The sequence below is a fragment of the Bos indicus genome, chromosome 21 (genome assembly GCF_029378745.1).
Source record: "Bos indicus isolate NIAB-ARS_2022 breed Sahiwal x Tharparkar chromosome 21, NIAB-ARS_B.indTharparkar_mat_pri_1.0, whole genome shotgun sequence".
Lineage (NCBI taxonomy): Eukaryota > Metazoa > Chordata > Mammalia > Artiodactyla > Bovidae > Bos > Bos indicus.
Genome location: NC_091780.1, coordinates 67,845,241 through 67,868,623, shown reverse-complemented (window position 1 = coordinate 67,868,623; position 23,383 = coordinate 67,845,241). Strand labels below are relative to the sequence as shown.

At 56.6% G+C, this 23,383-nt stretch overlaps 1 protein-coding gene across 1 annotated transcript; it reads right to left on the bottom strand.

Moving 5' to 3' along the window:
* Positions 1-783: 783 nt before the first annotated feature.
* On the bottom strand, positions 784-15,700 carry LOC139178329 (exocyst complex component 3-like protein 4). The gene is given in 14 exon segments (XM_070775937.1): positions 784-1,326; positions 2,341-2,462; positions 3,077-3,229; positions 3,304-3,423; positions 10,482-10,596; positions 12,117-12,197; positions 12,397-12,497; positions 12,853-12,926; positions 12,929-12,974; positions 13,214-13,325; positions 14,258-15,169; positions 15,307-15,355; positions 15,473-15,579; positions 15,690-15,700. Coding segments are annotated over 14 exon segments (2,196 nt in total). The 3' UTR covers positions 784-1,133.
* Positions 15,701-23,383: the final 7,683 nt, after the last annotated feature.

The following is a 23,383-nucleotide window of genomic DNA, read 5'->3' as shown; positions in this document are numbered from 1 at the left end:
CACTCACATGCCCTGCCTCCACCCCACCCCTGTTCACGGGGCCTGGAACCCCAACCTCTCCTCTTCCTCCTTCTGTGCCTGGCACTTGCTCCTGACCCCCCAGGATCCCAGCAGGGGGGAGGGTGGGGGAGAGGCAGCTGGTGCGGCCTCCCTCAGCGCCTCCCTGTCAATCCCCATCTCAGCGCTCTGCTTTCCTGGAAAGCCCCAGGTTGCCAACGCAAACGGGGTTTCCTAGCAGCTTTGCCTGCAACCTGGAGCCAAATTTCAGAGCCACGTGTTCGAGAAAGATGAAGAGAGAGGTTTGCAGGGGTCAGGCCGGAGTAAGCTCCTTGCAGCCTCACGTCCAGAGCCAGGACCTGCAGGGTCCACCCCTCCACACACTCACTCCAGGCTGACACTTGCCCTGCAGCAGCACACAACTTTCACTGCTGGGAAGTCCCTCGCACATCTAACCCAAATACCTCAAGCTGTAGAACAAGCTTTGGCCTTTCCTTGTCGCCAGGGTGCAGGCTTGCTTAGAACAGGACAGAGCAGTGCCCACCCCTGCGGGGCGAGGCTCACTTGGCACGTGAGGCCAGGTCCCCTGGGGAACCGGGTTTGAAGTTTCTTTTGCTCTGTAACCACAGCGGTGGGCCTTCCCGGTTCAGACCTGCCTCAGTCTCCCCGTTGGTACAGTGGGCAGGAAAAGGGAGTCACCACAGAACCTCTGGCCGGCCCCTGGTGGGTGGGGACACAGACCTTCTGTCTGAAGTCAACTTGGCCCCGCCCCCCCTTAGAGAGATACCATTTTAATTCATGTTTATTTTAAAAATAAATACTCTGTTCTTCATTTTCACATTGGGGTGGTGCGAGACAGTTAGGTAGGGAGGCCTTCCCGGGTGGGCAGTACCAAAGGGAACTTCTGCGCCAAACCCTCCTCCAAATGCCTGGAATGCCTCTCAGGCTTGCTGGCATGCCTGGCATGACCTCCTCCTGGCCACCAGAAGGAGGAGGATGGACGGTCCACCACGGGGGGCTTCAGGCCTGGGGTTGGGCTGAGGCTGCCTTCCGGGTCCCCCAGCTTGGGGCTCGGTGCAAGGGGAAGGTGGCCGCCCTCCGTCCACCGGGGTCCGCCCCCTCGCAGGCCAGCAGCACTATATGCAGGTAACCAGCACGTCTATGGAGGTGGACAACTCGATCTCCTCGAAGAGCACGCGGCCCCCGGCGGCCCCGGAGCCGCCGGCCTTGGCCGCAGCCCTCAGCAGGGCCTGGGCGTGGCGCAGGAAGTGCTGGTTCCGACGGCGGCCCAGTCGGCGCAGCGCCAGGATGGCAGGCACGTGGTCCCGCCTGCAGAGACACACGGGCCCCTGCTGTAGACTCGACAGCTCCAGTGACACCCTGGACCCTAGGGCGAGGGGGACCCCGGGGCTCGGACTGGAAGCGTTAGGGCACCCAGCGTTCCTGGGGGGGTGCCTGGGTCTTGAAGGGTGCAAAGACCGGCGGAGACGGGAAGAAGCAAGCCTGATGGGAACGGCCTCTGAGGCCCAGGCAGAGGTTCCGGAAACCTAGTGCACCGAAGGAGGCAGCAGGGGGCCGCGATGCCGATGCCGCAATGCCGGAGCGGGGACAGGCAGGGGAGTCAGAGCCGCCCCAGCCCAGCGGCAAGCAGACAGGCACGTGGGGGTGGGAGGCTTGGCCCAGTGTGCCGCCCCTCCCGCCCCGAGCACCCCAAGGAGCTGGAAGCACTGTCTCCCGCAGCGAGGGACTGCCGGCCAGCCTGCGCAGGGAAACCCCGAGGGCCCAAAGGCGAACCTTCCGCCTATGCGCAGTTACTCTGAATCAAGGCCAAACAGACGCCAGGCTGGGATCAGAGGATTCTCCGGTGGGGCGGGGCGGGGCAGGAGACCGGGAAGGGGCTAGGCCCGGGCTTTCTGTAGCCTCCCCATCCTGGAATCTCCAAGGCCATGGAGAGATTCAGCTGGGATTTCCATGTGCGTGATGACTCAGCACCCCCTCAAACACACACCCTAGGATCAAAGCCTTCTTCCTCCTGGCAGGTGTCGGGGCTTCCAGAAAGGGCTTTCTCCCGGAGCTGGGGGCCTGTGCCTTCCCCTAAGACTCGCTGGAGGAAGGGCTCCGGCTCCCTTCAGACTCCAGGGACCACAAGAGCGAATGAGGACGGCGAGATTAGAACACCGGGGAAGGGCAGAGACGATCCCACCAGGGCCCCCACAGCCTGAGGGTCCGGGGCCCGCAGGTCGCGCCGCCCGCACCTGCGCACGGAGGCCGGGGCTAGTCCGAGCCCCGCCCAGAGGCCCGCTCCCTGTCTCCCGTCCCCAGAACCAGCTCCGGGGTACGAACCTGATGTCGGGGTAGCTTCTGATGAGCGTCTCCAGGTGCCGCCCGATGTCGTCTTTGTAAGTCTCGCCCAGTATGTCAGCCACGCACGGGATAGCCTGGCCCAGCCACGTGGCCTCGGAGCCCTGCGGAGACGCGGGCGCGGTGGGCCACCCTCGGCCTCAGCCCCCTTCCCGCCCCCGCCTGCAGCCCCTCGGTTAGTGCCTGGTTTAGCCCTCCTGCAGCCACCACCGCGGCCCCACCAGGACCGCCTCCGGCCCCGCGGAAGGGGACATGGCCCCGGCTCAGGATTCCTCTTCCCTCCCCACGACACGGCGCAGAGTAGGCTTTCCGTGTCTGCTCAGGTGGGTGAGCCCAGGCCCCGCGGGGAAGGCCTGCCTGGCATCAGACGGGGAGTCGGGGACCAGCGGCCCAGATGAGGGGTGTCTGTGTGGGGAGGACATGCCTGAGCTCGCTCTGCTGGGGGTGGGGTGGAGGAGAGGTCCGAAACAGTCCCCGCCCATCAGACGCGGCTGCGACCCTCATCCCTCCTCAACGCAAATATATGCAACGTGTCCTCCCCACCTGGCCCGCCCCGGCACGCGGAGAGTGGGGCGAACCACTCGCCAAAGCCCGCCCACCGGGGGCCTCTTACAGGGGGCGAGATGAAACCAGACTGAGGGGGCGCTACTGGAGGGTCCGCGGGCTGGAGAACCCCCAAGAAGGCCAGCGCCCCGGGGCAGTCGGGCGATGCTCCTACCGAGCCCTGGAAGGTGCTGCCGATGGCCTGCGCTTCGAGGCCCATCTTCTGGGAGCCGCTCCCGCGGTTCGCACCCTGGAGCCGCTCGCGGGGTCTCAGGGCCTGCTCCAGGTACTCGCGGACAACATAGCGGTGCACCTCCTGCAGAGTCTCCTGAGGGGGGAAGCAGGGTCACAGGGAGGAGCCCTGGGCACGCCCCCACCAGCGCCCGCCCCGCCCCCGGATACCTGGGCCAGGGGTGGGGCCATGTGCTCCAGGAGGCCCGAGAAGGCCACCACCTTGTCCATGAGGGGCTGCAGCAGGTCCTGGGTCAGCCAGGCCTTGGTGCACAGGACCCAGAAGAGCGGCTGGGGGCAGAGTGGTGGGCAATCTGCCGAGGGTGACCTCAGCACCCACTAGACCCTCCCCTGGGCACCCAGGGCATGGCTCTGGACAGGGGCAGTTCAAGCCAAAGGGCGAGCTGGCATCTGGAAGAAAGTCTGGGGAGCTGACCACCTTCTCTAAGGTATCTTGGGGACAGCCCCTCTCCTGGCTCTAGGCCTTTCCCTGAGACTGCCTCTTCCAGGCCCTGAGGCCCCGCGGGCAAGGTTGGAGTTTGAGCCTCTAGCCAGGCCTTGCCTCGGGAGTCCTGGGGGCGCCTTGAAGGGCTGGATTAGGCGCCATTGCCTGGATCTCAGAGCTTGTCTCTCAGAGGAGGAGACTGAAAGCATTAGTCACTTAGTCGTGTCTGACTCTTTGTGACCGCGTGGACTGTACCTCCGTCCATGGGATTGAAAGGTTGTTGTTGAATCACGCGAAGACACCGGGATTCTTGGCCCCTGGAGAAGAATTCAATCCGGGGCCAGAGACGAGGCTTGATTGCTCAGAGCTTTTTTGTAATAAAGTTTTATTAAAGTATAAAGGAGATAGAGAAAGCTTCTGACATAGGCATCAGAAGGGGGCTTGCTAGTGTTAACAATGAAGTTATATAATCCAAAGAATGTCTGGAGGTTGTAAAGACCTCATCAGATCTACTCCCATAATTTACATTTTAAGATAACACTGTCCTCAGGCAGGATACATCCTTGTAAAGACCAGGTCTACTCCCATAATTAACATTTTAAGATAACAGAAGGTTTAATCCAAAGACTGTCCTTAGGCAGGATACATTATTGGTATATAATCCTAAGGAATGTGGAGAAAGAAAAAAGTTTGTCCTTTCTTCCTCCTTGAGAATTCCAGACCCCTCTCTCATTGGGGACCCCTAGATTCCCTATCAACCTGCCTAAGAAATGACTCTCTCATTCCCCCCTTTTCTTTTAGGAGAATTATGTTGCCTAGAGAAAAGGGGCGTCGTTCTCATTCCATAACTGCTTCCGAGCTGACAAGGGGCGTTGTCCCTAAGTTGGTGAGGCAACATATTCTCCTAATCCTCATATTGAGGATGTCTGATCCAGGGGCCCCAAATAGTAGCTGGAGGAACCTACAGCAGTAGCAGGAGTTTGAGCAACCATTTGTAACTTAAAAGCTTTCATGCGGCTAGAAACAAATCCAGTTATACAATTACAGATGCAGGGAGCAAACAGCAAAAACACAACATTCAGAATCAAAATAAAAAGTCACATTATGTCCATAGTTAAAGTGCAAAGTGTTGCACCAGTCCAGTTTAGGGTTGGTAGATGTCATCAGATGAAGAAGAGGCATCGCATGTGATTGTTGTCAAAAGTATTCACAGACTTGGAGAAAGTCTTTTCCTTGAAGTGGAGATGTCCACCACAGGAAGCCTTCCACTGATGAAGAGGGGAGTGCTCCGCAGACCCAGCAGTTAGACCCATTGTGGAATGCAGCATAGGAGTGAGCCCAGGACAGGAAGACATTGTCTTGAGGATCCAATGACAGACTCAGGATATTTGGAGTCAGAAGTAGACTCACATAGATTATCAGGCCCATCTGCTGCCCTTTGTTTAACTCTAGAGCTCGGGTCAGGGCCACAAGCTCTGCTAACTGAGCACTGGTTTCCTGGGGGAGAGATTTTGCTTCCAAAACCTGTTCAGCAGTCACCACGGCATAACCTGCTTTACGCTTTCCATCTTGAACAAGAGAACTGCCATCTGTAAATATTTCCATGTCAGGATTGTCTAATGGGGTATTCTTTAGATCCTCCCGAGCTGCATAGTTTAAAGTTAGGAATTGAGAACAATCGTGATCAGGTGTTTCATTTTCCTTCTCAGGAAGGAAAGTGGCAGGATTTAAATTTCCACAAACTTTAAGCTTAGTTACTGGTCCTTCTAACAATGACTGATACTTAAGAAGCCTACTGTCTGTCATCCAAATATTAACCTTAGAATTTAATATTCCACTCACATCATGAGAAGTCAGTACAGTAAGGTTTCGTCCATTAATTATTTTTAAAGCTTCAGGTGCTAATAAAGCCACTGTCCCAATTACTCTTAGGCAGTGGGGCCACCCACTTGAAACTACATCTAATTCTCTGCTTAGATAAGCAATAGGTTGCTGGTGAGGCCCTTGGGGTTGTGTCAAAACTCCCTAAGCCACACCTTTTCTTTCAATGACAAACAAATTAAATTCTGACCCTGTGGGCAAGCTCAGAGCTGGAGCTTGCAGGAGAGCAGTCTGAAGAACCTTAAAAGCCTTTTGAGTTTCTGGAGACCAAACCAGTTTGTCGGTTTGGGCCTGCTGAGTTTCAGCTATAAGTTTATATAAAGGCCGGGCAAGTTCCCCATAACCCAGAATCCAAATTCGACAGTAACCTGTGATTCCCCAAAATCCTCTCAATTGTCTTAAAGTCATAGGTAGGGGATGATTTAGTATAGGTTTAATTCTCTCAGGGCCTATGGCCCTAGTCCCTTCTGATATGATTAGGCCCAGATATCTAACCAGATATCTAACAATCTAACCCAGATATCTAACAATCTAACCCAGATTGTTGACAAAGCTGAGCCTTTTCTGAGTCCCTTCTGATATGATTAGGCCCAGATATCTAACCGATTGTTGACAAAGCTGAGCCTCTTCTCTTGATGCCTTGTAACCACAGCCTGCCAGAAAGTTTAAGAAATCTTCTGAGGCTCGCGAACAAGCTTCCTCTGTCTCAGCACAGAGCAAAATATCATCTACATATTGTAACACCACTGCTTCAGAGCTACTAAAGTTTTGCAGATCCCGTGACAAACTTTGTCCAAATAAGTGAGGACTGTCACAAAATCCCTGGGGCAAAACTGTCCAGGTTAACTGAGAAGCTGGCTGTGTAGGGTCTTCAAAGGCAAATAGAAATGGACTTTCTTCCGCCAAAGGCACTGAATAGAAGGCATCTTTAAATCAATTCCTGAGAAATATTTGGCCCGTTCAGGAATTTCAGACAATAGAGTATAAGGATTAGGCACCACGGGGTGTAAAGGAACTACAGCCTCATTTATTATTCGTAAATCTTGAACTAGTCTCCATTTACCATTCGATTTCTTTATACCCAAAATAGGAGTATTGCAAGGACTGTTACAGGGAATTAATAGTCCCTGCTCCTTTAAATTTTCGATGATGGGTTTTAACCCTTCCTTAACTTCAGGTTTCAGTGGATACGTCTTCTTATGTGGAAATACGTGTGGGTCTTTGAGCTTAACAACTACCGGAATAGCATTTTGTGCTCGACCCACAGATTTTCCATCAGCCCATACTCTAGGATTTACATTTTGTTCAACTAAAGGGAGGGAAAGGGAGGGCTCCATATTCATGAAAACAGAGGCATGGACCTTGCTCAGTATATCCCTTCCCAAAAGGGGTGAGGGAGATTCTGGCACAATCAGAAACTCGTGTGAAAACAGCACAGAATCCCAGTTGCAAGATAAAGAATAACTGAAATAATACCTTTTGGCTCGTCCAGACAGTCCCATTACAGAAGCGGATCAGGAAGAAAGTGGGCCAGGGGCTTCAGCAAGCACAGAATAAATTGCCCCAGTATCTAAAAGGAAATCGACAGATTGGCCCCCCACAATTACTAATACTCGGGGTTCCTCAGGTGTAATTAGGATGGGAGCTTGTGTGGGGACCCCCGGGCACCTTCAGTCCTGAGTGTCTTGAGAGTCCGACCCCGGAGACCTACGCCTCTGGGGGCAGTCTCTTTTCCGGTGTGGTCTTTTGCAGACCAGACATGGAGCCGGGGGCGGCTAAGATGCCTGAGGGCAATCCCATCCCTTTTCACCTGGGCCCCTCTGGGCATTTTTCTCAGGCTGTTTAAGAATGTTTTTCGTAGCCATGGCGAAGGCTTCCACCTTTTCCTTTGTCTTTTTTTGCCTTTCTTTCTTTTCCTCATATTTCCTACCATAATAGACTGTCTGAGCCAGTTGTAACAGAGTATCTAAAGACTGATTTGGTCCATACACCCATTTTAATAGTTTACCGTGGATATCTGGAGCCGACTGAGTGAGAAATCTATCCTTTAAGATCACTTTTCCCTCTTCACTTTCAGGATCAATCTCAGTGAATCTGTGAAGGCCTTCTCTCAGTCTATCTAGGAATTTACCAGGAGCTTCTTTCTCCTCCTGTTCTATGTCTGCCAATTTGTCATAGTTTAAAGGCTTAGAACGCGCCCGCCCCTCAAGAATACATCTAACAAAACGACTCTGATCCCATCTTCCTTTAGCTGTGTTGTAGTCCCAGTCTGGTTCTGTAGTTGGGACCGCCTGATTCCCAGTGGGGAGGGCCGCTATCTCGTTCTCCCTCTTCCCTACTGATTCATTACCAAGCCATTCATCTCCATAAGCAACCGCTTTTCCCAAAACTCGAGTCTTTGACTCGGGAGTCAGCCTTTGTCCCAAGATATACATCACGTCCTTCCAAGTGAAGTCATAAAGCAGAGTAATACCTTTAAAAGCTCTAATATATTTTTCTGGTTCCTCTAAATAGTCTCCCAGATCCTCCTTGATTCTTTGTATTTCTTGATAAAAGAAAGGCTTATTAACTGTCATAGACTGATTATTTCTCCCGGTGGGTGTTTCATAAAGAGGCAACAGCTTGTGTGGCTGTTCCTCAGTCTCTCTGGCTGCTCTGTGCATATGATCCCAGGGATAGATTGGAGAAACCTGTTTTTCCTCTTCTCTTTGTCTCCTGTCCTCCATCTCATCTCTTACTTCGATGGTCTGAGTTTCTACTGAAACCAGAGTAGTCTGAGGTCGTACTGAGACAGGAGTTGTTTGGACCTCCATGTGGGCAGTTTGAATCCCAGTTTGGAGTCCCAGGTACGGGGGCAAAGTAAGAGGACAGGAGGGAGCTGAAGGTTTCACCCCCAAATCTATACCCTTAGGACATAAGTCTGGCATATTTCGCAGAGAGAAAAAGGGCAACACATATGCTACTTCTACCCATTTTCCTTGTTCCTTACAGAACCGGTCTAATTGCAGAACAGTATTATACTTAAGAGACCCTCCAACTGGCCACCGTTCGCCGTCCTCCAATGGATACCGTGGCCATGCAGTATCACATAGGAAGACCAGGTGTGTCTTCTTTAAGCCCTGGGGATCAAATCTATCCCAGTTTTTCAGGATACAGTTCAAAGGAGTGAGGCTGGAATTGTTAGCTCCCATCTGTAAGAGAGAAAAAAAGCGACCAGAGCCATTTTTTCTACCGGAGGCATCCCTCCATGCTCTAGATGGGGGTGTAGACAGATGTTACACCAAAAGCTTCTCCTTCCTGGTCGGACTCTTCTTCTCCTCCCGGTTCTACCACCGAGGTGGGTGGGGATGTACCAGGGGTAGACTTGATAGCATCCCTACTTGACGTCCAGCTCTTCACCTTTAACCTTGCTTGCCTCTGATGTCACCTGGAGTGAATCAGAGTAACCTTCCGGAATGCCTCCCAAGCTAAGACTACTAGGGGAAACATTCGTCACCTGAGTGCCTGTGCACGACCCTGAGTATTTCCTGACCACAATAAGACCGACACGAACACAAAACTGAGATGTTCTTTCCAAGCATCACCACACCAGTATAACAGCCTCCTCTGATCCACTAAGAGCCGATGTTACCAAAGGGAAAAAACCCATCGCAGTCAAGCTAGAGCTCCATCTAGCTTCCGAACTTTCGATTCCTAGCAAGGCTAGATGCTTTCTTGAATACCAATCCAAGTTTGGGACCTAAGCCGCACTACACAATAACAGTATAGATGAGTCTATGATCCGATAGATTAGGTTAGTACTTCTAATTCCCAAGGAGTTATGAAATGGTCAAAGAGACCGAAAAGTTTGACCGAGAAAGGAGAGTTCGGTCCACATGCTTTGCCCATTTCTGGTCAGTTCCCGAAGGAGACACTGGGTGCCTCTTGGCATTGGCGGGTCGGTGTAACGCCCCGACAGGTTTCTGCCATAAGTCGTATGAGATCACCGTGGAACCGCAGAACAGGGCTCCTTACTTGCTTCACGCAGGGCATGCCATTCATTCACACAAGCACACCATAGAGTTACTAAAGCACAGCAGAAAATGTGTTCACTAAGAGAACAAAGAACTAAAGCTCCAAGCATCCTTACCTTGTCCTGAAGACTCCCGGACGAGCCCCCAAGATGAAAGGTTTTTGTTGAATCACGCGAAGACACCGGGATTCTTGGCCCCTGGAGGAGAAGAATTCAATCTGGGGCCAGAGACCAGGCTTGATTGCTCAGAGCTTTTGTGTAATGAAGTTTTATTAAAGTATAAAGGAGACAGAGAAAGCTTCTGACATAGGCATCAGAAGGGGGCAGAAAGAGTACCCGCTTGCTAGTGTTAACAATGAAATTATATAATCCAAAGAATGTCTGGAGGTTGTAAAGACTTCATCAGATCTACTCCCATAATCTACATTTTAAGATAACACTGTCCTCAGGCAGGATACATCCTTGTAAAGACCAGGTCTACTCCCATAATTAACATTTTAAGATAACAGAAGGTTTAATCCAAAGACTGTCCTTAGGCAGCATACATTATTCTTATATAATCCTAAGGAATGTGGAGAAAGAAAAAGTTTGTCCTTTCTTCCTCCTTGAGAATTCCAGACCCCTCTCTCCTTGGGGACCTCTAGACTCCCTATCAACCTGCCTAGGAAATGACTCTCTCAGGACTCTCCAGGCAAGTATACTAGAGTGGGTTGCCATTCCCTTCTCCAGGGGATCTTCCTCACCCAGGGATGGAACCTGGGTGTCCTGCAATTATAGGTAGATTCTTTACCATCTCAGTCACCAGAGAAGCCCATGGAGAGTGAAGGACGAAGGTAATTGTTTACCAACTGTTCTTGCTCAGCTGGGAACATGTCTGGGTTCCCTGCCTGTGCCCAAAACACCCCAACACGCCCCTATGGTAAATGACTGCTGTGACTTGGGTCCCAGGCTCAGGACACAGGGCGCACCTGCTGGGAAAGGAAAGTGGGGAGAAAGGGCCCGCCCCCTCACCTGGACAGCGCCCTGCAAGCCCTGGAGCAGCCGCTTCTGAAAGGCACGGGCGGCAGCCCCCAGGGCCTTCTCCAGCTCTCCAAAGCTTTCCGGGAACTTGGCCAGAAGGTGAGTCCTGGGGAGAGGGAGGGGCCAGGAGGGGGCAAAGTGGGCAAGGGGTCACGGCCTGGCATACAGCCGTGAAGGCTGGGTGCCACCCCAGCTCCAATCACTCAGACTATAGTGTGAAGGGCAGCCCCCTGGGGCGGCACAGTGGAGAAGCCCTGGGAGCGGTCACGTGACAGGGCAGCACTGTGCCCGGGAGCCGAGCACAGGCGGGTGGGACAGGGGAGTGTTCCAGGTCCCACCGCGTGGCAGGGCCTCCTTTGGCAGGGCTGAGCCAGACCTCCATCCCTCCTGGTGACAGAACAGTGCAGCACAGCCCTTCCTGGCCCAGAGGCCCTCCTCAGACGCTGTGAGAGTTGCTCAGTCGTGTCCGACTCTTTGTGACCCCGTGACTGTAGCCCGCCAGGCTCCTCTGTCCACGGGATACTCCAGGCCAGAATATTGGAGTGGGTTTCCATTCGCTTCTCCAGAGGATCTTCCTGACCCGGGGATTGAACCCAGGTCTCCTACATTGCAGGTGGATTCCTTATCCTTTGAGCTCCCAGGGAAGCCCTTTGAGCCTCATAACTGCCTCTCCAAATATCACAATGTCCCCATTTCATCATTGAGGAGGCAGGGCTAGGCTCTCCCAGTTTGCAGCCCAGGGACACAGAAAGTGAAATCTCTCAGTCGAGTCCAACTCTTGGTGACCCCAAGGACTGTAGCTTGCCAGGCTCCTCCATCCATGGGATTTTCCTGGCAAGAGTACTCGAGTGGGTTGCCATTTCCTTCTCCAGAAAGACAGGCTAAATTTCTACCAGGGGCTTGACCAGAGATGGCCTACACCAGAGTCCCCTGTGCCCAGGGCCAGCCTGGCACAGTCTAGGGACAAGAGTGTTAGAGATCCAGCGCCTTATCACGGTCGTGCTTTGGGTTCCCAGGTGCAGCAAGTACTGCCTGCGTGACCGAGGACCAGCGGCGATGCCTCTCTGAGCCCCCACACTGCAGTCCCGTCTGGCCGTGGGGACATCACACCATCAGCAGTAGCTGATGCATCTTCAGCTGGGGGACACTACGGCTTAGCCTGGGCTGAAGGCTCTGGCAGCCCACAGCGGAGGGCCACTGCCCCCTGAGGCAGAGGAACCCAGGCCCTGGCACCAGCAAAGCCCTGGGGATCGGGGGCCGAGGGGGAGTGTCAGGGAGGGCTTCCAAGAAGAGAGAGGGTCCCTAAAAGGAAGAAGGCTGAGCGGGATGAAGGGAGGAGAGCATGGAGCCCTGGGTGGCAAGGATGAGCTGGGCAAGGGTGGCTGGAACCTTGGCCTCTGCTCAGCCCTGAAGCTCCCCGCGTCCCTTCCAGGGCCTCAGCTCTGCGGGGCCAAGGGAGGACCCCACGGAGGGGACAGGGGCAGGGACGAGCACGGAGAAGGGGTCCTTTCTGGGAGGCCTCTGGGCAAGGCCACCAAGGGGCCGCATGGGGGGGTATCTGCGTCGCGGTTCCCAGGGCTCTCTCGCCCCCTGCCGGTCGCGCTGGGCACCGCGAGACAAACCCACCTGAGCTCCTGGCAGGCATTGATGCTGGCGCACAGGTTAGGCTCGCTCACCGCCCCCGATTTCAGAAAAGCCTTTTCGTACCTGGGGGGCGGGGTACGCAGGGGCCTTGGAGACTCTTCCTGGCTGCTAAGACCCCGAGTCTGCCCTCCAGGCTTCTCCCTCCCAGTTGTCTGGAATCTCGGATTCCCAGGAAACGGGATAGGTGGGTCCTCCCCAGGGACAAACAGTCCACACCCTGGCCACCCCGCCCACCACATCCCGGCCCAGGATTTGCCCGCACTTTTGCAGGAAGAGCCCCAGCGCCCGGGCGCAGATCCCCAACATGGTGGCCTCCAGCTCTGCGGAGATGTCGCCGGCCGCCTTCACGTGCTCCACCACGAGCTGCGAGCGAGCACGTCTGAGCCCTCGGTCCCAATGTTCCCAGCACCGACCTCGACCCTCCCCGATCTGCCTCCCAGTCTTGGCTCCGACTTCCAGGGGCCCCGATTTCCAGGGGGTCAGCCCTCCCAGCTCTGCACACTCACGTGGACCGCCCCCCCCCCCCCCCCGCCCCCGCGCTAAGCTGGGAGCTGTGGCCTTGCTCTCCCAGCTTGGCTATGAGACCCGAGGACCTCTGACTGCGCACCTACGTGGGGCCTCAGGCTCCTGTCCGATTGGGAGAGGCGGTTGTGACTGTGACTTTTAAGAGAGTCTCCACTGCCCGAGGCCCAAACACACGTCCTTCCCTCCAGCGCACCATGCAGACGTCGAAGGACAGCGACGTGTGGTAGAGGCCCCGCAGCACGTCGGGGGCATCCGCAGCCGCCCAGGACTCAGCTGCAGCTGCAGGATGCCATCGAAGCAGCTTGCGATCTTGGTCTGTGAGGGCCAGGGAAGGGGCCACGGTGAGTGAGACCCTCCCAGGAGGGAGGCCCCCCCACCTCCAAGACCTAGGGCGCGCCCTTGGAGACAAGAGCACCCCTGCCGGGACACAGGCCCACGCCCGAGGCCGCAGGGCGCAGAGAGGCTCGGGCCCTGGGCACTGCGCCTCCCTAGCCCGCTGGCATTGACCACCCTCTACCTGGACCCCGCCCCCTCCGGCCCGGCCCCGGTCTCACCTCCAGGAAGCTGGTGTAGTCGTCCTCCAGTCGGGCCCACACGTCCGGTGCCAGGAGCGGGGGCAGCGGCTCCGAGGGCAGAGCCTGGTCCTGGGAGCCCAGGAAATCAGGACTGGAAGGCAGGGCGGGGCCTGAAAGTCGGGGCGGGACTCTGATGCGGCCGCGGCTGCCCCCACTGCCCTCTGCCTTGGCTCAAAGCCTAACGCCATCGCTGTGAGGCCCAGAATCTGGGATTCCATTCACACGCCTGGCCCGCCACCCCGCCCTCCAGGATTCCGTGCCAAACGCCCCTCCGCCCAACTTCCCACCTCAGGATTTCCTGGCTAAGCAGTCAGCGGAGCTGCCCCGAAAGCATAAAGATGGCAGTCCGGATGGACCTCCACCAGCTTGCTTCGGGAGTGACCTCCACCCTCACGCTCGGGTTCACCCAAGATTGAGCTCTAAACGCCCCCAGGACCTTGCAGTTCAGGATCCAGCTAGGATCCAGCCCACACCGGGGCGGGTGCCTGTCTGCAGCCACACAGAATAGTAAGGAGCCCAGCACTTTGGCGCCCCCTCCAATTGCCCGTCTGCCTGGGGAGCTGGGGAGCGCTCAGGGGCACGGGCGACCCACCCCATCACGTTCTGCACAGCCCTGAACCGAGGTGTCCATCCAAAGCAAGAGTGGGGGTGAAAGCCAGCCCTCAAGGAGCGCGGTGAGCCCCTGGTTGTGTCCAGCCTGGAGGGGGCGCCCTTGGCCAGTTCACTCAAAGGCCCCACGTGGACTAGGGGGGACTCACTGGGCTCACCGCCTCGGAAGCAACCCCGCCCGGAGCGCTTTCCAGCTTCCGAACCCGAGAGGGAGAGCACCAGGGTCTGGGATGGGGAAGAGAGAATGTCAAAGGGCTCCCGGATCGGATCTTGGGTGCCTAACAGCCAGCACTCTCCCGGGGAGGAAAAGGTGCCCTGTGCCCTTCAGAGCAGGTTCCTGAAGGCTTCGCGCGCGGGCAGTGCCAGCCCCTCCTTGCCCTCGCCCCACCCCGCGGCCTCCGGCCCGGGCTTCACCTGCTGTAGACGTTGGCGACCCAGTCCAGCAGCACGTAGAGCTGCTTGCAGCCGCGGGCGTCGTGCGCGAGCTCCTGGAGGCGCCCGGCCACCGCGCCGTGGAAGGCACGCAGGTAGGCCTCCCACGCCGGGAAGCCGGCGGCCGCGTAAGCGGGGTGCACCTCCCGCTGCACCTTCTGCAGGTCGCGGCGAACCAAAGCTCCGAGCTCGGCCAGGAGCCGGGCTAAGTCCAGGGCAGCGCCGTCCGCCCCCGGCGCCTCCCCCGCGCTCGCCTGCCGCACGCGCTCCTCCGCGCTCCGCCGCACGGAGTACTCCCAGTACTGGCGCTTCTGCTCAAAGCGGAGTTCAACGGCCCCCGAGGAGGACGTCCACCCCTTTACCTGGATGTCCCAGCACTGGACGGGGGTGGGGTCAGGCTGGAGGGGGCTGGCCCAGGCCACCGGGGGCTTATCGAGGCCTTGCACCCCGCAGGGAAGGCCGTAGGAGGGGCCTTGCTGCTGCTGCTGCTGCTGCTCAGTGGCTTCAGTCCTGTCTGACTCTGTGGGACCCCAGAGACGGCAGCCCACAAGGCTCCCCTGTCCCTGGGATTCTCCAGGCAAGAACACTGGAGTGGGTTGCCATTTCCTTCTCCTTGGTTCTATATTTAACCAGGGGCTGGAGGTTCCCAACTCTCTTCCCCACTGCCACCCCCACCCCGGCTCCGTAGAGGACCGGGAGGGGGTCTCCAGGGCTTGGGGACCTGGGCGCAGGGCCCTCACCACCCCCAGGCTGCCCCAGGCTCCGCTCACTCCCCACCCACTTTTAGCCCCGCCTGGCTGATGGGGAAAAATTAGAGAAACTTCTTGGCCTGCTGGGACCTCGCTCCCACTGTGTAAAGACAAGTTGAAGGTGGTGGGGGCCAGCAAGTTCTCACTTCAGCCCAAGGAACTAGGGCCCAAAAGAGGGCAGGACCTGCTGAAATCACTGACCAACCAGAGACTGAGCCACCCCCCATCCCCAGGCCACCCCTCACCACGGGGACAAAGGCTAGGCTGGAGCCAGCACCTGACCCTTGGGTGATATTGGGCCGGAGCAGCCTCTCCCCAGGCCTCGGTGTGCCTGGGGTGATTGACACCAGGACGGGCAGGGCCCAGCCCCTAACCCACCCCTCTCCCCGCACCTGTCAGCAAGATGTCCGTCCAGGGGACAGACATGCAGGGGGTCACTGAGGCCTACCTTCCTCTCCCAGAGGCGGCTGAGCAGCTGGAAGGAGGCTGCCCGGAGGGAGGGGCCGGCCCAGGTGCTCCATGCGGGCCTTATCAGCCCCGCCCCGGCCACAGGTCCTGGTTCTCCCAGATGCCAGGACTCAGGGACCGTGCCCTCAGATCAGCCCCGACACAGCAGGGAGCATCGTGCCAGCAGCTGTCTGTCCCCTCCTTTCCCCACCCCCCACCGTACCGCCATCCTGCCCCACTCAGGGCTATGTCTCCAGGGAGTGTGGGGGCAGGACAAGCCAGATTACCTTGGTTGGCAAGAGCTCACACTTAGTAAGCACCTACTGTATGCTCGGTCCAATGCCTGGCACGTGTCAGATCCCCATGACAACAAAGTGACAGGGTGTCATTCACCCCACTTCATAGATAAGGAAACAGGCTCAGAGAGGGGCAGGGTCTTGCCTTAAGCCACACAGCTCAGGGGTTGGGAGTCAGGACCAGCCTGGGTCTGGCTAGGAACCTGGGAGCAGAGGCTGAACCCTGTCTCCCAGTACCAGCAGCCCAGCATTGCTGCCCAGGGAACCCTTTCTCCTGGCAGAGGGTCCGAAGGTGGGCAGGCTGCCAGATGCCAGGAGTGGCATCAGACTTGAGTTCTCCCAGGAAGCTGAGGGGAAAATTCTGGGGGAAGAGGGGCAGCTGCCGGCTGGGTCTCACGGGAGGTAACAGAGGCAAAGACTTGAAACCCAGCCACCCTGCCTGACCACCTCGTCCCAAAGCCCATCGAGGGCCCCCTGGTGTTCCTCTGCCCCCTGCTCCCTGAATCCTCCTTCAGCAGCTTCCCAAGTCATTCTTGACCTTCACGAGGCACAAGTCAATCAGGTCACTCTCCTGCTTTAAACCCTTCCGTGGCTCCTCACAGCCTGGCATTTGAAGCCCCCTCGCCCCCCATCATGGTCTGTACTTCTTCCAGCCTCACTCCCAGGCCTCCTGGGCCTGCACCCAGCCAGCCTCCCAGCTTCTGCTCAGGCAGCTCCTCCTCCCAGCCTCTCCCTCTGGATTTCAGAAGCTGGGGTGCAGTTGTCTCCACCTCCGAGCAGTCCTTGGGCTGTTCTGTACCACCTGCCTGCTCATCAGGCCCCCGGACTGGCCCCCTGGTGATGGGGCCTCCTCACTGGCCTGGGGACCTCTGTCCATCCACCCCTCCATCTCCCCGAAGGCAGCCTGCGGGGGCAGTGAGCCTTCAGTGTGAGGGTCACCCCTGCCTGTGCGGGCCCTCTCGGGCATCAGGCTGGTGTCTTCTGGGCTGCAGACTCCCTGCTGACTCTGCCGTGGCCCCTGCCCCGGGCCTGCCTCCCCATGGGGCCTTTTCCTGGCCCTCTTTCTCTGTGTTCTGTTGCCCTGAGTGTTAAGAGGCCCTGGCCCCTGCACCTTGGCCTCAGCTGAGCCTCAGGAGCCAGGAGACGCAGGCCTGGGCTGTGCCCTGAGGCCCATGTTCTCCAGGTCAGGGCATCGCGCCCACTGCAGGGCCAGGAGCAGGGTTGGGAGCACCACCCAGAGGCTATGCTTACCGGAAGCTCCCACCTGAGGCCACCCTGTCTGTGACCAAGTCAGGTCTGGGCTCCCCTCAGCACTGGGTATCTCCACCCCAGCTTCCCCCCGCTTTTCCCAGGCCTGCCCTCCTATAGCGGCCCCTCCCAGGTATCCCATCGCAGTCCCAATCTTGCCACCTCCCCAGGGCCTGGGCCAGCACCCCATCCTTCAAAGCTCCAAAGTAGCCAGCTGGGGCAGAGGACGGCGTCTCCCTCGTACCTCCCCCATCACCTGGTCACAGGTCCTAACTGTACTCCTTCCTAGACCCCCTGGATTCCATCTCCTTAGAGGGGTCGGGGGTCTTGCCAGAATATAAACCTCCCTTAAAGCCCTTCTCTGCCGCGTAAGATTCTTCTGAAATAAGGAAGAAGACAAGCATGTGTGTTCTGAGGACATTCAACATTTGCCTAGAAGAACTAGTTAAGTCAATAAGGCAAGAAAAATGAATAAGAGGTATAAATATTGGGAAGGACCTGATAAGAATGTCATTATTTGGAGGTGCTATGATTACCTGCTTAGAAATAGCTTTCTGAAACTCCAGAAAAGCCTATTTTCAAAAAGTTCTTAACCGGACATGGAACAATGGACTGGTTCAAAATTGGGAAAGGAGTACGTCAAGGCTGTATATTGTCAACCTGCTTATTTAATGTCTAAGCAGAGTCCATCGTGTGAAATGCTGGGGGAAGCACAACTGGAATCAAGATTGTTGGAAGAAATATCAATAAACTCAGCTAAGCAGATGATACCACCCTTATGGCAGAAAGTGAAGAAGAACTAGAGAGTCTCTTGACGAAGGTGAAACAGAGTGAAAAAACTGGCTTAAAATTCAGCATTCAAAAAATGAAGATCATGCCATCCAGTTCTATCACTTCATGGCAAATAGATGGGGAGAATGGAAACAGCAACAGACTATTTTCTTGGGCTTCAAAATCACTGCAGATGGTGACTGTAGCCATGTAATTAAAAAACGCTTGGTCCTTGGAAGAAAAGCTATGACAAACCTAGACAGCATATTAAAAAGCAGAGACATTACTTTGCTGACAATTGTCTGTATACTCAAAGCTATGACTTTTCCAGTAGTCATGTATGGATTTGAGAGTTGGACCACAAAAAAGGCTGAGTGCCGAAGAATCGATGCTTTTGAACTGTGGTGTTGGAGAAGACTCTTGAGTCCCTTGGACTCTAGGAGATCAAAACCAGTCAATCCTGAATAATTTTTGGAAGGACTGATGCTGAAGGTGAAGCTCTAGTACTTTGGCCACCTGATGCAAAGAGTCGACTCATTAGAAAAGACCCTGGTGCTGGGAAAGATTGAAGGCAGGAGGAGAAGGGGACGACAGAGGATGAGACAGTTGGATGGCATCACCAACTCAATGGACATAAGTCTGAGCAAACCCGGGGGATGGTGAAGGACAGGGAGGCCTGGCGTGCTGCGGTCCATGGGGTGGCAGAGTCGGACACGACTGAGTGACTGAACAACAACAAAAGGGCATGTAAAAGCCTTCCCTTCTTGAGGCTTTCCTCGTAGCTCAGTGGGAGAGAATCCACCTGCCAACGCAAGAGAGATGGCTTCGATCCCTGATCCGGCAAGATCCCATATGCTGCGGGGCAACTGAGCCCTTGCACCCCAACTATTGAGCCTGTGCTCCAGAGCCCCGAACGGCAGGTACTGAAGCCCGCGTGCCTAGAACCTGTGCTCCACTGAGATGAGAGAGGCCTGCCCTCCACAGCGGAGCGCAGCCCCCACTGGCTAGAAACAGAGAAGCCCTGCAGCAGTGACAACCCAGCATAGCCAAAAACAGATAAATACCAACTTTAAAGAGGCTTCCCTTAATGCAGCAACCAGATAGAACCCTTGTTCCCCCCGACGCTGCCTTCCCCTTCAGGAGAAGCACACGTTCCTCCTTAGCTCGGCATTCAAGGCCGTACCTGGCCCCTCCAGTTTCTTCTACTCTCTCACCCACTCTGCTCACTCGGATACACTCACGTGTCCTCCGCACCTTTGTACACACTATCCTCTCTGCCAACAGTGACCTCACCCTCACCTTCTCCAGCTGCTCGTGGCTGCTTCACGGCTCAGCTCAGGTGGCTCCTCTGGCAAGAAGCCTTCCCCGACTCCCTGAGCCCCAGACCACAGTCAGGACCTCCTGCTCCGTGCCTGGTTTCTGACCTGCGCATGCCTCCTCCCATGACGGAGGGGCACTTCCAGGGTCGGGGGCATCTTCCCCTTGACCAGGAGCCCCCCAGGGCAGGGAGTGGGCCTGACCCAGCGTCCAACCATGGCAGGTGCCCAAGGAACACAGATAAGCAGTTTCATGTAGGCGCATCCGCCCTTGGGTGTGCAGCCACTTCTGTGACTGGTGTCCCCTGGGGTGTGTGCCTCAGCGGGTCTCTGAGTGGCTGTGTCTGTGCGTGTCCCTCTGTCTGCGTGTCTCCATGTCCCTGTCTGTCTGTCTGCTTCTATGTGTGTGTGCGTGTTCACTGTGACTTGAGCTGGCATTCTGGTCTGGGCTCTAAGCTGAAGCCGTTAGCCTGGAAGGCCACCGGCAGAACCGGAATTTTCCCTAAGCCCTTGAATCCCCGCCTCCTGCGCACAACACCCCAGAGGCCCTCCTCCTCTGCCTGCGTGGACATACCTGCCAGGTGAGTAGACGCTGGGCCCCAGGCAGAGCGGGGCCACCAGGAGAAGCCGGCGGGGCTGGGCCCTCAGAGCGGGACCCGGGCGATGGGGCCTCTGGAGCAGCCAGGGGGACTGACCGACGGCTGGGGCTTTCCAGCTGCGGTCACACCGGCCGACCCCCGCCCCACCCCCAGCCCCACCCCACCACGAGCCCTGCTTTCACTTTCAGATGTCCTCCCCCCGCCCCCGCCCGCCCTGCTCAGAGGCAATCAGGCCAACCTTTGATTCCTGCAGCAGTGGGGAGCCCAGCCCAAGCTCAGGTCAGGGGCCCTGGTGGCTGTCAGCTTAAAAAATGGGGACTGTCCCAGACAAATTCAGACATTTGATCACTTAAAATGTAAGGTGTGCAGCAGAAACTAACACGGCATTTTAAACCAACTCTACTCCAACAAACAAACAAAACCAGGTGAGGTGAAGAGTTTGGTCTTCACCCAAAACCAGCGGGGCGTCTTCGGTTTTGGGCCTTTTGCTGGCTCGGCCTTTTTTTTTTAATTGAGGTATAATACATGTGTTTGTGTGATGAGTTGCTTCAGTCATGTCCAACTCTTTGTGACCCTGTGGACTGTAGCCTGACAGGCCTTTCTGTCCCCGGGATTCTCCAGGCAAGAATACTGGAGTGGGTTGCCGTGCCCTCTTCCAGGAGGTCTTCCTGGCCCAGGGATTGAATACGCATCGCCTGCATTGGCGGGTGGATTCCTGACCACTGAGCCACCTGGGGAAGCTCCATAACACACACGAGAGTACAATCTTTAAGAGCATGGTCATTGCTTTGTTTTGTACCCTGGTGGCTCAGTCGGTAAAGAGTCTGCCCACAGCACGGGAGACCTGGATTTGATCCCTGGGTCAGGAAGATCCCCTGGAGAATGAAATGGCAGCCCGCTCCCGTATTCCTGCCTGGAGAATTTCACGGACAGAGGAGCCTGGTAGGCTACAGTCCATAGGGTCACAATGGGTCGGACAGGACTAAGTGACTTCTAAAAAAATTTTTTTTTCCTTTTTCTTGATTAAACTTTATGTATGTATAGACCCATATAGCAATATGGATCAAGATACAGTATGTTCCTAGTCCTGCAGCACATATTTCCCCTGACGTATCCACTACTCTGACCTCTAACACCAAAGATTGTTTATGCCTGCTTTTTAAAAATTAAGGTAGCAGTGACGTGCACTACTCAAGTGTACAGTTTAAGACTGTTCTTTATATGGAGTCCTGCATAACCACCATCCAAGTCAAATTACAGAACATTCCTAGAAGCCCACAAGGCTCGCTGCTACCCATGGCCCTCAATGCCTCCCAACAAAGGTAGCCGCTATTTTATGTCCGTAGGTTGGTTTCCTCACAGGCTTCTTTAGTGCGCCGTCTTCAACCTCGTCTGCTCGGCCTGGCTGGCCCGGCTCCTCCTGAAGCTGCCCGCTCGCCCGTCCTCCCATTTCAGGGATTCCCTAAGTTTGGGTGAACTCCGGGAGTTGGTGATGGACAGGGAGGCCTGGCGTGCTGCAATTCATGGGGCCGCAAAGAGTCGGACACGACTGAGCGACTGAACTGAACTGAACTGAACTTCCGATGCCATTGGAAAAGACCCTATGCTGGGAAAGATTGAAGGCAGGAGAAGGGAACGACAGAGGATGAGATGGCTGGATGGCATCACCGACTCGATGGACATGAGTTTGAGTAAGCTCCAAGAGATGGTGATGAACAGGGAAGCCTGGCATGCTGCAATCCATGGGGTTGCAAAGAGTCAGACACGACTGAGCGACTGGACGGAACTGAACTGAACCCTACATCCTGGCTCCCCAGCCCTTGCCTGATCATCCCCACAGTCTCATTGATCCCCCACGAGTTCTAGGCTGCCCCTCCTCTTCCGATGCCAAGGGTTTCTCTGGATGCAGATATTCACCCTCACCCACCTTCCCCAGACACATGCATAAACCCGCAATCTGAGTACCAGCCCAGAGGGAACGGCAGGCCGCTTCCTACCAAACTGCCACCCCAAGGCGTCTATCTGCGAGGAGGGGATGGTGGGCAGTAGAGTTTGAAGCGGCCGTTGGGGGTGCATCACGAATTCATGGGGCGCTGGGTGGCCCCACTGCGGCAGCCCCCACCCAGCCCGGGCCTCATTCTCCCGTCAAGTCGGAGCAGGGCCCGCCTTTCCCAAAGGCCACTTCCAGCTCAGAGGAGGCCCGGCTTTAAAACACCCTGTCGTGAGGTTGAAGTCGCCAGCACTGCGGGAGCGGGGCAGCCTTGATGCTCTTCTCAGCGCACCAACCCCGAAGCCCCCGGGCAGGCCAGAGCCCACGGGCGTCGCCTCGCGCCTTGGGGGCCCCTCCTGGAGCCGCGTCGCGCGCGTGTGGCGGGAGCGCGGGCCCCGAACACAGGCGCCAGGTCCCGCACCACGGGCCACGTAGCACCACAGGCCACCGTCTGCACCACGGCAATAATTTCCCTGGCGTCTACTGATGGACACTCGGGGGGTTCCCAGTGCTTTGCTACGACAATGCAAGTGACTGTCCTGCTACCTGTCCTTTCTCATGGATGTTAGAGAGTTGATAAGATTCATTCATAGGAGCAGAATGGTTCCCAGGAATCTCTGTGGGTTTCACTGATCTTGCTGAGTGGCCCTCCGTAGGGGCTGTGAAATCACACTTCCAGAGTAGTTGTGGGGGTGGCTCCTGGTGACTGTCAGCCTTGCCAGACACTGTCGTCACCCACACACTAGGGGTTTGGGCAGTCTATTCTTTTTAAATATTTTTAATTTTTTGACCATGCCATGTGGCGTGAGGGATCCTAGTTCCCCAACCAGGGACCAAACCCGTGACCCCGCAGTGGAAGCTCTGAGTCTTAACCACTGGCCCACCAGGGAAGACCCGGGAGATTTGGGCAGCCTAATGAACCACCCTCCCTTCCTGCACATCTTTCAAACCAGAAACCCCAGGCTTTCCCCAGGACTCCCCTGGCTGCAAGAAGGCCCCGTGGTCCCCGTTGGGATGGGAATGAGGCTTCCCCTGCCTCCCTGCCCTGGGCCAGCCTCACCTCCCTGTCCCAGCCCTCACAGACCAGGCCTCCTCCTGGGCACCCTGGCACTCCTCAAGGGCTCTCTGGCCTCCCTGTGGCATCCCCGCTCTCCCTACAGCAGCCAGAGAGTTCTTTCCCAGTCACAGATCCCAGCAAACTGCCTCTTCAGAGTCCCTAGTGCTCCCCCCTTTACAGTGAGTGGAGTGAGTGAACCCCAACGCCCAGCCCCAACCAAGGCCCCCTCGTTGCCAGCCTGCCACTTCAAGGGGGCTTCTTGAATCCCCACTCCCGGCCAACCCTGCCTTGAGCTCTTTCTTTCCCTAAAACCTGAGCCCTTCCCAGGTCCTCGGCTGTTTCCCTTCCGGTGCTGCCCCTCCCTGCTCTGTGCACGTGCCTGTCCCCCGCCACGGTCCCCACCCCCCAGTGAGTACCGCCCGTGGCCACATCGGGACTGCCCCACCCCATAACCGCTACATCACCCCACGTCATCTGCTGGGCACTTCAACCTGGACTGTTTATTAACTTGCTCCCTGTTCCTTCCGGGCCTCCCAGGGATGTGAGCCCTTCAGGGAGAGCCCGGCCCGCCCTCCCCACTGCTCCCCTGCAGGGACGGGGCGGGGTTGGAGGGTCCCAACCACGCTTGTCCCACC